Source organism: Oncorhynchus mykiss, chromosome 8 (genome assembly GCF_057628025.1).
Source record: "Oncorhynchus mykiss isolate SJ-2025 chromosome 8, ASM5762802v1, whole genome shotgun sequence".
Classification (NCBI taxonomy): Eukaryota; Metazoa; Chordata; class Actinopteri; order Salmoniformes; family Salmonidae; genus Oncorhynchus; species Oncorhynchus mykiss.
Window position 1 is genome coordinate 1,966,548 of NC_143029.1, and position 13,696 is coordinate 1,980,243.

A 13,696-nucleotide genomic window follows, 5' to 3' on the forward strand; every position below is an offset into this window, starting at 1 on the left:
ATCCCTCTTAAAACAAATCATGCCATTACTATGGTAATTTATATTCTGAATCAGAAGAGTTAAATTCCAACAAAACAAAAGATGTGGATTTTTCTCCATCCTCCTCTGATTCACGTAACATGCATTACATATTCATGGCATGCTTGGTTCAACAGATAGATCACCTAATATCCAGTATGAAACTAATGTTACCTTGGTGTTGCGGTACCATCTCACCCAGCCAAAGTACAGTATGATGTGGCGTGCTCTAAGCTACCACGGCAGAGAGAGACTGCAGGTCTGCTTACCTGTAGCTGTAATTGGACAGACAGAGAGCTGTGTCAGGTGCCCAGAGAAGCATTGGGTCAAATGTCCACCTGATTTAAGCATAAACAGAACATATTTCCCTTTTTTATGGGCTTTTCTCTCTATACCTATTCTTACATTGAATAGAAGCACGAGAGTAGCATTATATTTACCAGCTATTTGGTCGGGGTGGAGAGCTAAGAAATTAAATTGTGGCGGAGAGTTTTGTCTCCCAGATTCGCCGTGTTGTGACCTTGATTTAATTCCAACACGTTAATTAATGCGCGAAGAAACCATCAATAAAGTCTAGCGCACTTTACAGTTCAAAGTGGAAAAAACATCTGCTTTGTTTTTTTCTGATATAAATAACAACATTGTCCATGCACTGTCATTTAAACATTGACAATAGCTAGGTACATGAGTAATCCTTTTGGAGACGGGACTGTAAATACATTGTAAATACCAATCCCTGGAGAAGAATGTAAAATCAGTCATATGGAAGCAAACTGAACATCATATCAAGATGACGTGTATTGGGTCCCCCACAGTGAAGTAGGCTATAAATAGCTGTACCATTATTCCACATTTTAATTGCGTGTCCTCATAATTTGTGTGGATGACATTTGGAGGCCCAATCTACAGGTCTGATCCTGTCCACTTCATGTATGCGTTTTAGACTATATGAGCTGGTTTTTCTCTGTTTTATTTTACAGTTTGTTTCATGTTAAATATTAGCCACTATCAGTAACATCCACATCTATATATATACACATCTAACACTAAAGTGACAGTTATATATATATATAACTGTCACTTTAGTATTAGTTGTTTTTTCAATTTGAATCTTACATATATTTTACATTATTCCGTTCCCTTTCTTTCCTCTCTCACGTCCCTGGTTCATGAGGGTCGCTAGCATCAGTGGATCATGTTAAGATAACGTTGTGCAGTAATTTAGGACATGTAGCCTCCTGAGTCATTATTTAACTCAGACAACACACAGCAGGTTAAACCTGGAGCCTGGCGCATAGTTCATGACGACTGGACCTTTGTCAATGTTATTGATCACATACAAATCGTTGGCTGGCCCTCGCTTCATACTCGTCGCCAAACCCACTGGCTCCATGTCATCTACAAGACCCTGCTAGGTAAAGTCCCCCCTTATCTCAGCTCGCTGGTCACCATAGCATCACCCACCTGTAGCACGAGCTCCAGCAGGTATATCTCTCTGGTCACCCCCAAAACCAATTCTTTCTTTGGCCGGCTCTCCTTCCAGTTCTCTGCTGTCAATGACTGGAACGAACTACAAAAATCTCTGAAACTGGAAACACTTATCTCCCTCACTAGCTTTAAGCACCAACTGTCAGAGCAGCTCACAGATTACTGCACCTGTACATAGCCCACTTATAATTTAGCCCAAACTACTACCTCTTTCCCTACTGTATTTCTTATATTTATTTTATTTATTTATTTATTTAGCTCCTTTGCACCCCATTATTTTTATTTCTACTTTGCACATTCTTCCTCTGCAAATCTACCATTCCAGTGTTTTACTTGCTATATTGAATTTACTTTGCCACCATGGCCTTTTTTTGCCTTTACCTCCCTTATCTCACCTCATTTGCTCACATCGTATATAGACTTGTTTATACTGTATTATTGACTGTATGTTTGTTTTACTCCATGTGTAACTCTGTGTCGTTGTATGTGTCGAACTGCTTTGCTTTATCTTGTTGTAAATGAGAACTTGTTCTCAACTTGCCTACCTGGTTAAATAAAGATGAAATAAAAAAAATAACAATTCTGAGCAGGAGTCAGAGCTATTTAAAGAAACTGGAACCCTGACCTGTTCACCTTGTCGTGCTGCTGATCCAGTTTATGCTGTTGTGCCTGTGGCTGTGTGTGTGTGTGACTGTGTGTGTGTGACTGTGTGTGTGACTGTGTGTAACTGTGTGACTGAGTGTAACTGTGTGTGTGACGGTGTGACTGTGTGTGACTGTGTGTGTGACTGTATGTGTGAATGTGTTTGTGTGACTCTGTGTGTGACTGTGTTTTTGTGACTGTGTCAGACATTGTGTGTCAAATCAAATGTTATTGATCACATACATTTATTTAGCAGATGTTATTGCAGGTGTTGTAAAATGCTTGTATAGTAGTATCTAACTAAATGCTTGTGTTTCTAGCTCCAACAGTAATATCTAACTAAATGCTTGTGATCCTAGCTCCAACAGTGCAGTAGTATCTAACTAAATGCTTGTGTTTCTAGCTCCAACAGTAATATCTAACTAAATGCTTGTGATCCTAGCTCCAACAGTGTAGTAGTATCTAACTAAATGCTTGTGTTTCTAGCTCCAACAGTAATATCTAACTAAATGCTTGTGATCCTAGCCCCAACAGTGTAGTAGTATCTAACTAAATGCTTGTGTTTCTAGCCCCAACAGTGTAGTAGTATCTAACTAAATGCTTGTGTTTCTAGCTCCAACAGATTAGTAATATCTAACTAAATGCTTGTGTTTCTAGCTCCAACAGATTAGTAGTATCTAACGAAATGCTTGTGTTTCTAGCTCCAACAGATTGGTAGTATCTAACTAAATGCGTGTGATCCTAACTCCAACAGTGATGTAGTATCTAACTAAATGCTTGTGTTTCTAGCTCCAACAGTGTAGTAGTATCTAACTAAATGCTTGTGATCCTAACTCCAACAGTGCAGTAGTATCTAACTAAATGCTTGTGTTCCTAGCTCCAACAGTGCAGTAATATCTAACTAAATGCTTGTGTTTCTAGCTCCAACAGTGTAGTAGTATCTAACTAAATGCTTGTGTTTCTAGCTCCAACAGTGCAGTGGTATCTAACTAAATGCTTGTGTTTCTAGCTCCAACAGTGCAGTAATATCTAACTAAATGCTTGTGTTTCTAGCTCCAACAGTGCAGTAATATCTAACTAAATGCTTGTGTTTCTAACTCCAACAGTGCAGTAATATCTAACTAAATGGTTGTGTTTCTAGCTCCAACAGTGCAGTAGTATCTAACTAATTGCTTGTGTTTCTAGCTCCAACAGTGCAGTAATATCTAACTAAATGCTTGTGTTTCCAGCTCCAACAGTGCAGTAGTATCTAACTAAATGCTTGTGTTTCTAGCTCCAACAGTGCGGTGGTATATAACAATGCACACAAATCTAAAGTAAAAGAATGGAGTTAAGAAATATATAAATATTAGGACGAGCAATGTCAGAGTGGCATTGACTAAAATACAGTAGAGTAGAATACAGTATATACATATGCAATGAGTGAAGCAGTATGTAAACATGTTAGGAAAAGTATAATTAAATGACTGAACAAATCATTTTAAATGGAACTGTAACTAAGTAAACTTATACTCTGTTTTATTATATCTGATTAACAACATGAGTTCATAAGAAGGGATTGTGTGACACGGACAAGGAGTAATTAAAGTTAATGAACACCATTCCAACTAGGAAGAAACGAATGGGTTGTGGATTAAGTAAACTGATAAGGTAGTTAACCTATGGTTGAACCGACGAAACTGAGCTCTGGGGAGTTGTAGATAAGGCAGTGATTGCATTCCTAGGTTTTCTGTTAATTAGAACTGTCAGCTAAGTGGTGATCGATAATGGTGAGGAGTCAAAAGTTAATTCAGTTATGTTGTGTGTCCTGTGTATGTACTAGGGGGGTCAGAATGAACTCAGGGTTGAGTAACTTGGTGGTAGCTGGCTAGTGATGGCTATTTAACAGTCTGATGGCCTTGAGATAGAAGCTGTTGTTCAGTCTCTGGTTCCCAGCTTTGATGCACCTGCACTGACCTCACCTTCTGGATGATAGCGGGGTGAACAGGCAGTGGCTCGGGTGGTTGATGTCCTTGATGATCTTTTTGGCCTTCCTGTGACATCGGGTGCTGTAGGTGTCCTGGAGGGCAGGCAGTGTGCCCCTGGTGATGCGTCGGGCAGATCGCACCACCCTCTGGAGAGCCTTGCGGTTGCTGGCGGTTCAGTTGGTATACATCTGTGTGTGTGACTGCGTGTGTGCGTCCATAAGAAAAGGAGACCCAGTACCCAGTGATAACCAGTTTATTCTTAGCTCCATGTTACTGTAGGCTATGTACATAATTGACAGAGCAGAGTGAGGCACATTGTCTGAACACTTCTACACAATATACTGGATGTATAGCACTGGTGATGCTAACACAAGGCTAAAGCATACAACATGTGATGCTAGTTCTGGGCTAAAGTATAGCATATGTGATGCTAGTTATATGCTAAAGTATTGCCCATGTTATCACAATACCTAAGTATAGCACTGATGATGCTAAAGCTAGGCTAAAGTAAGCTAAAGCAAAGCCAAGGTGATGTTAACAATCTGGTAAAGTATAGTGCTAGCAACGCTAGGTTAAAGTATAGCACATGTGATGCTAAAGTAGCATAGCACATGCAATGCTAGGTTAAATGCTAGGCTGACACTAGGCTAAAGTAATGTGAAGCACCTTTGATTGTGGCGAGAACCCCAGCTGACTGCATACAAGTGAGTGAGGAACTAACGCGACACACCATACAGAAAGAGACAGAGAGCCGTGTCATGTTGCTGGTGACAGTATTGAACCAGTGTGACAGCAGCAGATAGTTATAATACAACCTAAACCTAGTTTCTATATGGGCCAGTTTCCCAGACAAAGATTAAGCCTAGTCCTGGACTAAAAGGTGCTTTCAATAGAGAATCTCCATTGAGCTTTATTTTTTGTCCAGGACTAGGTTTATCCTGTAGTGTCGGTCCGGATGAGCTAGGGTCGGTCCGAATGAGTTGGGGTCGGTCCGGATGAGTTGGGGTCGGTCCATATGAGTTGGGGTCGGTCCATATGAGTTGGGGTCGGTCCATATGAGTTGGGGTCGGTCCGGATGAGGTAGGGTCGGTCCGGATGAGCTAGGGTCGGTCCGGATGAGTTAGGGTCGGTCCGGATGAGTTGGGGTCGGTCCGGATGAGTTGGGGTCGGTCCGGATGAGTTGGGGTCGGTCCGGATGAGTTGGGGTCGGTCCATATGAGTTGGGGTCGGTCCATATGAGTTGGGGTCGGTCCGAATGAGTTGGGGTCGGTCCGAATGAGTTGGGGTCGGTCCGGATGAGTTGGGGTCGGTCCGAATGAGTTGGGGTCGGTCCGGATGAGTTGGGGTCGGTCCGAATGAGTTGGGGTCGGTCCATATGAGTTGGGGTCGGTCCGAATGAGTTGGGGTCGGTCCGGATGAGTTGGGGTCGGTCCGGATGAGTTGGGGTCGGTCCATATGAGTTGGGGTCGGTCCATATGAGTTGGGGTCGGTCCGGATGAGTTGGGGTCGGTCCATATGAGTTGGGGTCGGTCCATATGAGTTGGGGTCGGTCCATATGAGTTGGGGTCGGTCCGGATGAGGTAGGGTCGGTCCGGATGAGCTAGGGTCGGTCCGGATGAGTTAGGGTCGGTCCGGATGAGCTAGGGTCGGTCCGGATGAGCTAGGGTCGGTCCGGATGAGCTAGGGTCGGTCCGGATGAGCTAGGGACGGTCAGGATGAGATAGGGACGGTCTGGATGAGTTGGGGTCGGTCCGGATGAGTTGGGGTCGGTCCGGATGAGTTGGGGTCGGTCCGGATGAGTTGGGGTCGGTCCGGATGAGCTGGGGTCGGTCCGGATGAGCTAGGGTCGGTCCGGATGAGCTAGGGTCGGTCCGGATGAGCTAGGGTCGGTCCGGATGAGCTAGGGTCGGTCCGGATGAGTTAGGATTGGTCCGGATGAGTTAGAGTCGGTCCGGATGAGTTAGGGTCGGTCCGGATGAGTTAGGGTCGGTCCGGATGAGTTAGGGTCGGTCCGGATGAGTTAGGGTCGGTCCGGATGAGTTAGGGTCGGTCCGGATGAGTTAGGATTGGTCTGGATGAGTTAGCCACGTTGTGATTACTTTCTAGTCACTAGTGCATTAGTATGAATGACCCTGTGCATGTAATACATACAGCCATACAGGTGTGTAAAGCCTAATCTTACAAAACAAAATTATTTTTATTTAGTACATATTATGTCCATTGTTGTATACAACATCAAAATACTAGAGTAGCACATTCTCAGAGATTTCTTCTAACACATCTTTATATTCTAGTCTAAATAAATTCAAACCATGATTTTGACATCATTTCAGAGGAACAGGAGATAATAGTTAACAGGTCATGTATCTACCGCTCTCCCTAGGTAGAGAAGATAAGAACAGCCAGGTAGAGAGAGCAGAGAAATAGGAGAGAACTAGTTATGGTAGAGAAGATAAGAACAGCCAGGTAGAGAGAGCAGAGAAATAGGAGAGAAATAGTTACGGTAGAGAAGATAAGAACAGCCAGGTAGAGAGAGCAGATAAATAGGAGAAAACTAGTTATGGTAGAGAAGATAAGAACAGCCAGGTAGAGAGAGCAGAGAAATAGGAGAGAACTAGTTATGGTAGAGAAGATAAGAACAGCCAGGTAGTAGAGCAGAGAAATAGGAGAGAACTAGTTATGTTAGAGAAGATAAGAACAGCCAGGTAGAGAGAGCAGAGAAATAGGAGAGAACTAGTTATGGTAGAGAAGATAAGAACAGCCAGGTAGAGAGATCAGAGAAATAGGAGAGAGAGAACTAGTTATGATAGAGAGAGAGAGAACTAGTTATGATAGAGGAGAGATAACTAGTTATGGTAGAGAAGATAAGAACAGCCAGGTAGAGAGAGCAGAGAAATAGGAGAGAACTAGTTATGGTAGAGAAGATAAGAACAGCCAGGTAGAGAGAGCAGAGAAATAGGAGAGAGAGAACTAGTGATAGAGGAGAGAGAACTAGTTATGATAGAGAGAGAGAGAACTAGTTATGATAGAGGAGAGAGAGAGAACTAGTTATGGTAGAGGAGAGAGAGAACTAGTTATGATAGAGGAGAGAGAGAACTAATTATGGTAGAGGAGAGAGAGAACAAGTTATGATAGAGGAGAGAGAGAACTAGTTATGATAGAGGAGAGAGAGAACTAGTTATGATAGAGGAGAGAGAGAACTAGTTATGGTAGAGGAGAGAACTAGTTATGATAGAGGAGAGAGAACTAGTTATGATAGAGGAGCGAGAACGAGTTATGATAGAGGAGAGAGAGAACTAGTTATGATAGAGGAGAGAACTAGTTATGATAGAGGAGAGAGAGAACTAGTTATGATAGAGGAGAAGGATAACTAGTTATGATAGAGGAGAGAGAGAACTAGTTATGATAGAGGAGAGAGAACTACTTATGATAGAGGAGAGAGAGAGAACTAGTTATGAGAGAGGAGAGAGACAACTAGTTATGATAGAGGAGAGAGAACTAGTTATGATATAGAGAGAAATAGTTATGATAGAGGAGAGAGAACTAGTTATGATAGAGGAGAGATAACTAGTTATGATAGAGGAGAGATAACTAGTTATGATAGAGGATAGAGAACTAGTTATGGTAGAGGAGAGAACTAGTTATGATAGAGGAGAGATAACTAGTTATGATAGAGGAGAGAGAACTAGTTATGATAGAGGAGAGAGAGAACTAGTTATGATAGAGGAGAGAGATAACTAGTTATGATAGAGGAGAGAGAACTAGTTATGATAGAGGATAGAGAACTAGTTATGGTAGAGGAGAGAACTAGTTATGATAGAGGAGAGAGAACGAGTTATGATAGAGGATAGAGAACTACATGTAGTTATGATAGAGGAGAGAACTAGTTATGATAGAGGAGAGATAACTAGTTATGATAGAGGAGAGAACTAGTTATGATAGAGGAGAGAGAACTAGTTATGATAGAGGAGAGAACTAGTTATGATAGAGGAGAGAACTAGTTATGATAGAGGAGAGAGAACTAGTTATGATAGAGGAGAGAGAGAGAAATAAAGAGTGAGGATAGACGAACAAAAAGCATTCTAAATGAGATACAAGCAGAGTGTAGGAAGAGGAGGAGGAAGAGGAGGAGGAGGAAGAAGAGGAAGAGGAGGAGGAAGAGGAGGAGGAAGAAGAGGAGGAAGAAGAGGAGGGTCTCGCTGGCAGATGAAGAGTTGAGGCTTCCAGGATTGGCTCAGAGAAGAAGAAGTAAGAAGAGGGAGAGGACAAGGTGCCAGCGTTACTTTCCTACAAAGAGATGCAACGTAAAAGAGGAGAGGGGGAGTGAGAGAGAAGAGGAGAGGGGGAGTGAGAGAGAAGAGGAGAGGTGGATGGAGAGAGAAGAGGAGAGGGGGAGTGAGAGAGAAGAGGAGAGGTGGATGGAGAGACAAGAGGAGAAGGGGAGTGAGAGAGAAGAGGAGAGGTGGATGGAGAGAGAAGAGGAGAGGGGGAGTGAGAGAGAAGAGGAGAGGGGGAGTGAGAGAGAAGAGGAGAGGGGGAGTGAGAGAGAAGATGAGAGGGGGAGTGAGAGAGAAGAGGAGAGGGGGAGTGAGAGAGTAGAGGAGAGGGGGAGTGAGAGAGAAGAGGAGAGGTGGATGGAGAGAGAAGAGGATAGGTGGATGGAGAGAGAAGAGGAGAGGTGGATGGAGAGAGAAGAGGATAGGTGGATGGAGAGAGAAGAGGAGAGGTGGATGGAGAGAGAAGAGGAGAGGTGGATAGAGAGAGAAGAGGAGAGGTGGATGGAGAGAGAAGAGGAGAGGGGGAGTGAGAGAGAGAGAAGAGGAGAGGGGGAGTGAGAGAGAAGAGGAGAGGGGGATGGAGAGAGAAGAGGAGAGGGGGAGTGAGAGAGAGAAGAGGAGAAGGGGAGTGAGAGAGAAGATGAGAGGGGGAGTGAGAGAGAAGAGGAGAGGGGGAGTGAGAGAGTAGAGGAGAGGGGGAGTGAGAGAGAAGAGGAGAGGTGGATGGAGAGAGAAGAGGATAGGTGGATGGAGAGAGAAGAGGAGAGGTGGATGGAGAGAGAAGAGGATAGGTGGATGGAGAGAGAAGAGGAGAGGTGGATGGAGAGAGAAGAGGAGAGGTGGATAGAGAGAGAAGAGGAGAGGTGGATGGAGAGAGAAGAGGAGAGGGGGAGTGAGAGAGAGGGAAGAGGAGAGGGGGAGTGAGAGAGAAGAGGAGAGGGGGATGGAGAGAGAAGAGGAGAGGGGGAGTGAGAGAGAGAAGAGGAGAGGGGGAGTGAGAGAGAAGAGGAGAGGGGGAGTGAGAGAGAAGAGGAGAGGTGGATGGAGAGAGAGGGAGAGACAGCAGTCATTAATGAAGTCAATATTCCTATCTGTGAACTTCTCCTAACTAGAAAGACTCCTATATCAAATACCTATTAACAATACAAACCTGCTTGGAAACATTTTGTCACTCATTTGAATATGCCTATGTAATCATTCCTGTTTCATTAAATGGGGTCTTTATTAAAGGCATCAGTGCTCCCTCTTGATGACATCAATGAATACAGAGGAGGAGGAGGAGGAGGGAGGGGAGGAGGAGGAGGAGGGGGAAGAGGAGGAGGAGGGGGAGGGGGAAGAGGACTGGTAGGTGGAGGGGGTAGGAGGAGGAGGGGGAAGAGGACTGGTAGGTGGAGGGGGGAGGAGGAGGAGGGGGAAGAGGACTGGTAGGTGGAAGGAGGAGGGGAAAGAGGAGGAAGAGTTGTGGACTCACATTACTGCCTGGGGTCGGACTCAGTGGCCATGGTGACGTAATTGGTTGGCAACAGCCCCGTGACCCCGTTGACCTCTCCAATCCACCAATCAGGGTTGTCACTGTCCATAACGTTGATCAGCTGACAATTGGAGAAGTTCATCAAGTCCTAATTGGCTGCTGTGAAGTTGTACCTGGCGATGACCTGGCACAATGGGGTCAAGGGGCGGGGTCAGAGATGCAGGAGGAGGAGTTAGGGGCATCAGTGAAATAGAAGGGGAAACAAAGATTAGAACTCTCCTTTGTATTCCCCCCCCCCCCCCCCCCCCCCCCCACCCGGGTACAGAGGGGTTACAGAGGGGTTACAGAGCCCTCAGAAAGTATTCACACCAAGGTTATAGAGGGGTCACACCCAGGTTATAGACGGGTTATAGAGGGGTCATACCCAGGTTATAGAGGGGTTATAGAGGGGTCACACCCAGGTTATAGACGGGTTATAGAGGGGTCATACCCAGGTTATAGAGGGGTTATAGAGGGGTCACACCCAGGTTATAGAGGGGTTATAGAGGGGTCATACCCAGGTTATAGAGGGGTTACAGAGCCCTCAGAAAGTATTCACACCAAGGTTATAGAGGGGTTATAGAGGGGTCACACCCAGGTTATAGAGGGGTTATAGAGGGGTCATACCCAGGTTATAGAGGGATTATAGAGGGGTCACACCCAGGTTATAGAGGGGTCACACCCAGGTTATAGAGGGGTTACAGAGCCCTCAGAAAGTATTCACACCAAGGTTATAGAGGGGTTATAGAGGGGTTATAGAGGGGTCATACCCAGGTTATAGAGGGGTTTCACAACCCTCAGAAAGTATTCACACCCAGGTTATAGAGGGGTCACACCCAGGTTATAGAGGGGTCAGACCCAGGATATAGAGGGGTTATAGAGGGGTCACACCCAGGTTATAGAGGGGTTACAGAGCCCTCAGAAAGTATTCACACCAAGGTTATAGAGGGGTTATAGAGGGGTTATAGAGAGGTCATACCCAGGTTATAGAGGGGTTACACAATCCTCAGAAAGTATTCACACCCAGGTTATAGAGGGGTCAGACCCAGGATATAGAGGGGTTATAGAGGGGTCACACCCAGGTTATAGAGGGGTTACACACCATGATTTTAGAAATGTTTACAAATTAATTCAAAATGAAAAGCTGAGTCAATAAGTATTCAACTCCTTTGTTATGACAAGCCTCAATAAGTTCAGGAGTAAACATTTGCTTAACAAGTCACATAATAAGTTGTATGGACTTGGTAGATGAGTGAAACAAAAAAGAAGACATTGAATATTCCTTGAGCATGGTGACATTATTAATTACACTGGATGGTGTATCAATACACCCAGTCACTACAAAGATACAGGCGTCCTTCCTAATTCAGTTGCCGGAGAGGAAGGAAACCCCTCAGGGATTTTACCATAAGGCCAATGGTGACTTTAAAACAGTTACAGAGTTGAATGACTGTGATAGGAGAAAACTGAGGATGGATCAACATCATTGTAGTTACTCCACAATACTAACCTAAATGACAGAGTGAAAGAAGGAAGCCTGTACAGAATAAAAACATTATGTTTGCAATAAGTGACTAAAAGGAAACTGCTAAAAAATGAGCAAAGAAATGAACTTTGTCCTGAATATAAAGCGTTACGTTGGGGGTAAATCCATTACTGAGCACCACTCTTTATGTTTTCAAGCATGGTGGTGGCTCCATCTTGTTATGGGTATGATTGTCATCGGCAAGGACTAGAGAGTTTTTTAGGATGAAAAGAAACGGAATAGAGCAAAGCACAGGCACAATCCTAGACGAAAACCTGGTTCAGTCTATTTTCCACAAAAGACACTAGGAGACAAATGCACCTTTCAGCAGGTCAATAACCTAAAACACAAGGCCAAATATACACTGGAGTTGCTTACCAAGACTACATCGTATGTTCCTGAGTGGCCTAATTATGGTTTTGACTTAAATCTACTTAAATCTATGGCAAAACTTGAAGAATTTTAAACATGTGCAAATATTGCACAATCCAGGAGTGGATTGAAAGCTCTTTTACCCAGAAAGACTCACAGCTGTAATCGCTGCCAAAGGTGATTCTAACATGTATTGACCCAGGGGTGTGAATACTTATGGAAATGTGATCTTTGTACAGTATATTTCATTTTCAAGCATTTCAAAAACATGTTTTCAATTTGTCATTATTGGGTATTGTGTGTAGATGGGTGATAATTGTTGTTTATTTATTCGATTTTGAATGCAGGAATAAGTCCAGGGGTATGAATACATTCTGAAGGCAAAGTAACTGCTTTAATGTCTTTGGACCCCAGGAAGAGTAGCTGCTGCCTTGGCATGAACTAATGGGGATCCATAATAAACCACAGGAAGAGTAGCTGCTGCCTTGACAGGAACTAATGGGGATCCATAATAAACCCTAGGAAGAGTAGCTGCTGCCTTGACAGGAACTAATGGCAATCCATAATAAAACCCAGGAAGAGTAGCTGCTGCCTTAGCAGGAACTAATAGGGATCTATAATAAACCCCAGGAAGAGTAGCTGTTGCCTTGACAGGAACTAATGGGGATCCATAATAAACCCCAGGAAGAGTAGCTGCTGCCTTAGCAAGAACTAATGGGGATCCATAATAAACCCCAGGAAGAGTAGCTGCTGCCTTGACAGGAACTAATGGGGATCCATAATAAACCCCAGGAAGAGTAGCTGCTGCCTTGGCAGGAACTAATGGGGATCCACAATAAACCCCAGGAAGAGTAGCTTCCTCTTTAGTGGGTAAAGAGGGGTATAGTGGGGTATAGAGGGTGTAGTTGGGTATAGAAGGGTATAGAGGGTATAGAGGCTATATAGTGTATAGAGGGGTATAGTGGGGTATAGAGGGGTATAGTGGGGTATAGAGGCTATATAGTGTATAGAGGGATATAGAGGGGTATAGAAGGATAGAGTGGGTATAGTGGGCATAGTGGGGTGTAGTGGGTATAGAGGTTATATAGTCTATATATATATATAGAGGGTATAGTGAGTAATGAGGGTATAGAGGCTATATAGTGTATAGCGGGGTATAGTGGGGTATAGAAGGATATAGTGGGTTTAGAGGGGTATAGAGGTTATGTAGGCTATATAGGGTATAGTGGGTATAGTGGGGTGTAGTGGGTATAGAGGTTATATAGTCTATGTAGGGTATAGTGGGTATAGATGGTATAGTCAGTATATAGGGTATAGTGGGTTTAGTGGGTATAGAGGAGTATAGTGGGTATAGTGGGCATAGTGGGGTGTAGTGGGAATAGAGGATATATAGTCTATGTAGGGTATAGTGGGTATAGATAGTAAAGTCAGTATATAGGCTATAGATGTTATAGTGGGTATAAAGGGGTATAGTGGGTATAGAGGGGTGTAGAGGGGTATAGTGGCTATAGAGGGGTATAGTGGGGATATAGTCTATAGAGGGGTATAGTGGCTATAGAGGGGATATAGGATATAGAGGGGTATAGAGGGGTATAGTGGCTATAGAGGGGTGTAGAAGGGTATAGTGGGTATAGAGGGGTATAGTGGGTGTATATGCTATTTAGGGTATCGTTGGTATAGTGGGGATATAGGCTATAGAGGGCTGTAGAGGGGTATAGTGGGTATAGTTGGTATAGTGGGGATATAGGCTATAGAGGGCTGTAGAGGGGTATAGTGGGTATAGTTGGTATAGTGGGGATATAGGCTATAGAGAGGTGTAGTGTAGAGGTTGACCGATTAATTATATTTTGCCAATTTTTTTTACACCCTCATTTATTTATTTAACTAGGCAAGTCAG

General features: G+C 43.9%; 1 protein-coding gene across 1 annotated transcript in view; it reads right to left on the bottom strand.

Annotated features, from left to right (window-relative positions):
• Positions 1–6,293: 6,293 nt before the first annotated feature.
• LOC110513701 (intersectin-2-like) overlaps positions 6,294–13,696 on the bottom strand; it is an 80,403-nt gene continuing 73,000 nt past the window's right edge. The window contains exons 26-27 of the mRNA XM_090242423.1: positions 9,864–10,047; positions 6,294–8,402 (exon numbers count right to left, since the gene is read on the bottom strand). Coding sequence (XP_090098549.1) covers positions 9,962–10,047 — 86 coding nt within the window. The 3' untranslated portion in view covers positions 6,294–8,402; positions 9,864–9,961. The remainder of the gene's footprint in view (positions 8,403–9,863; positions 10,048–13,696) is intronic.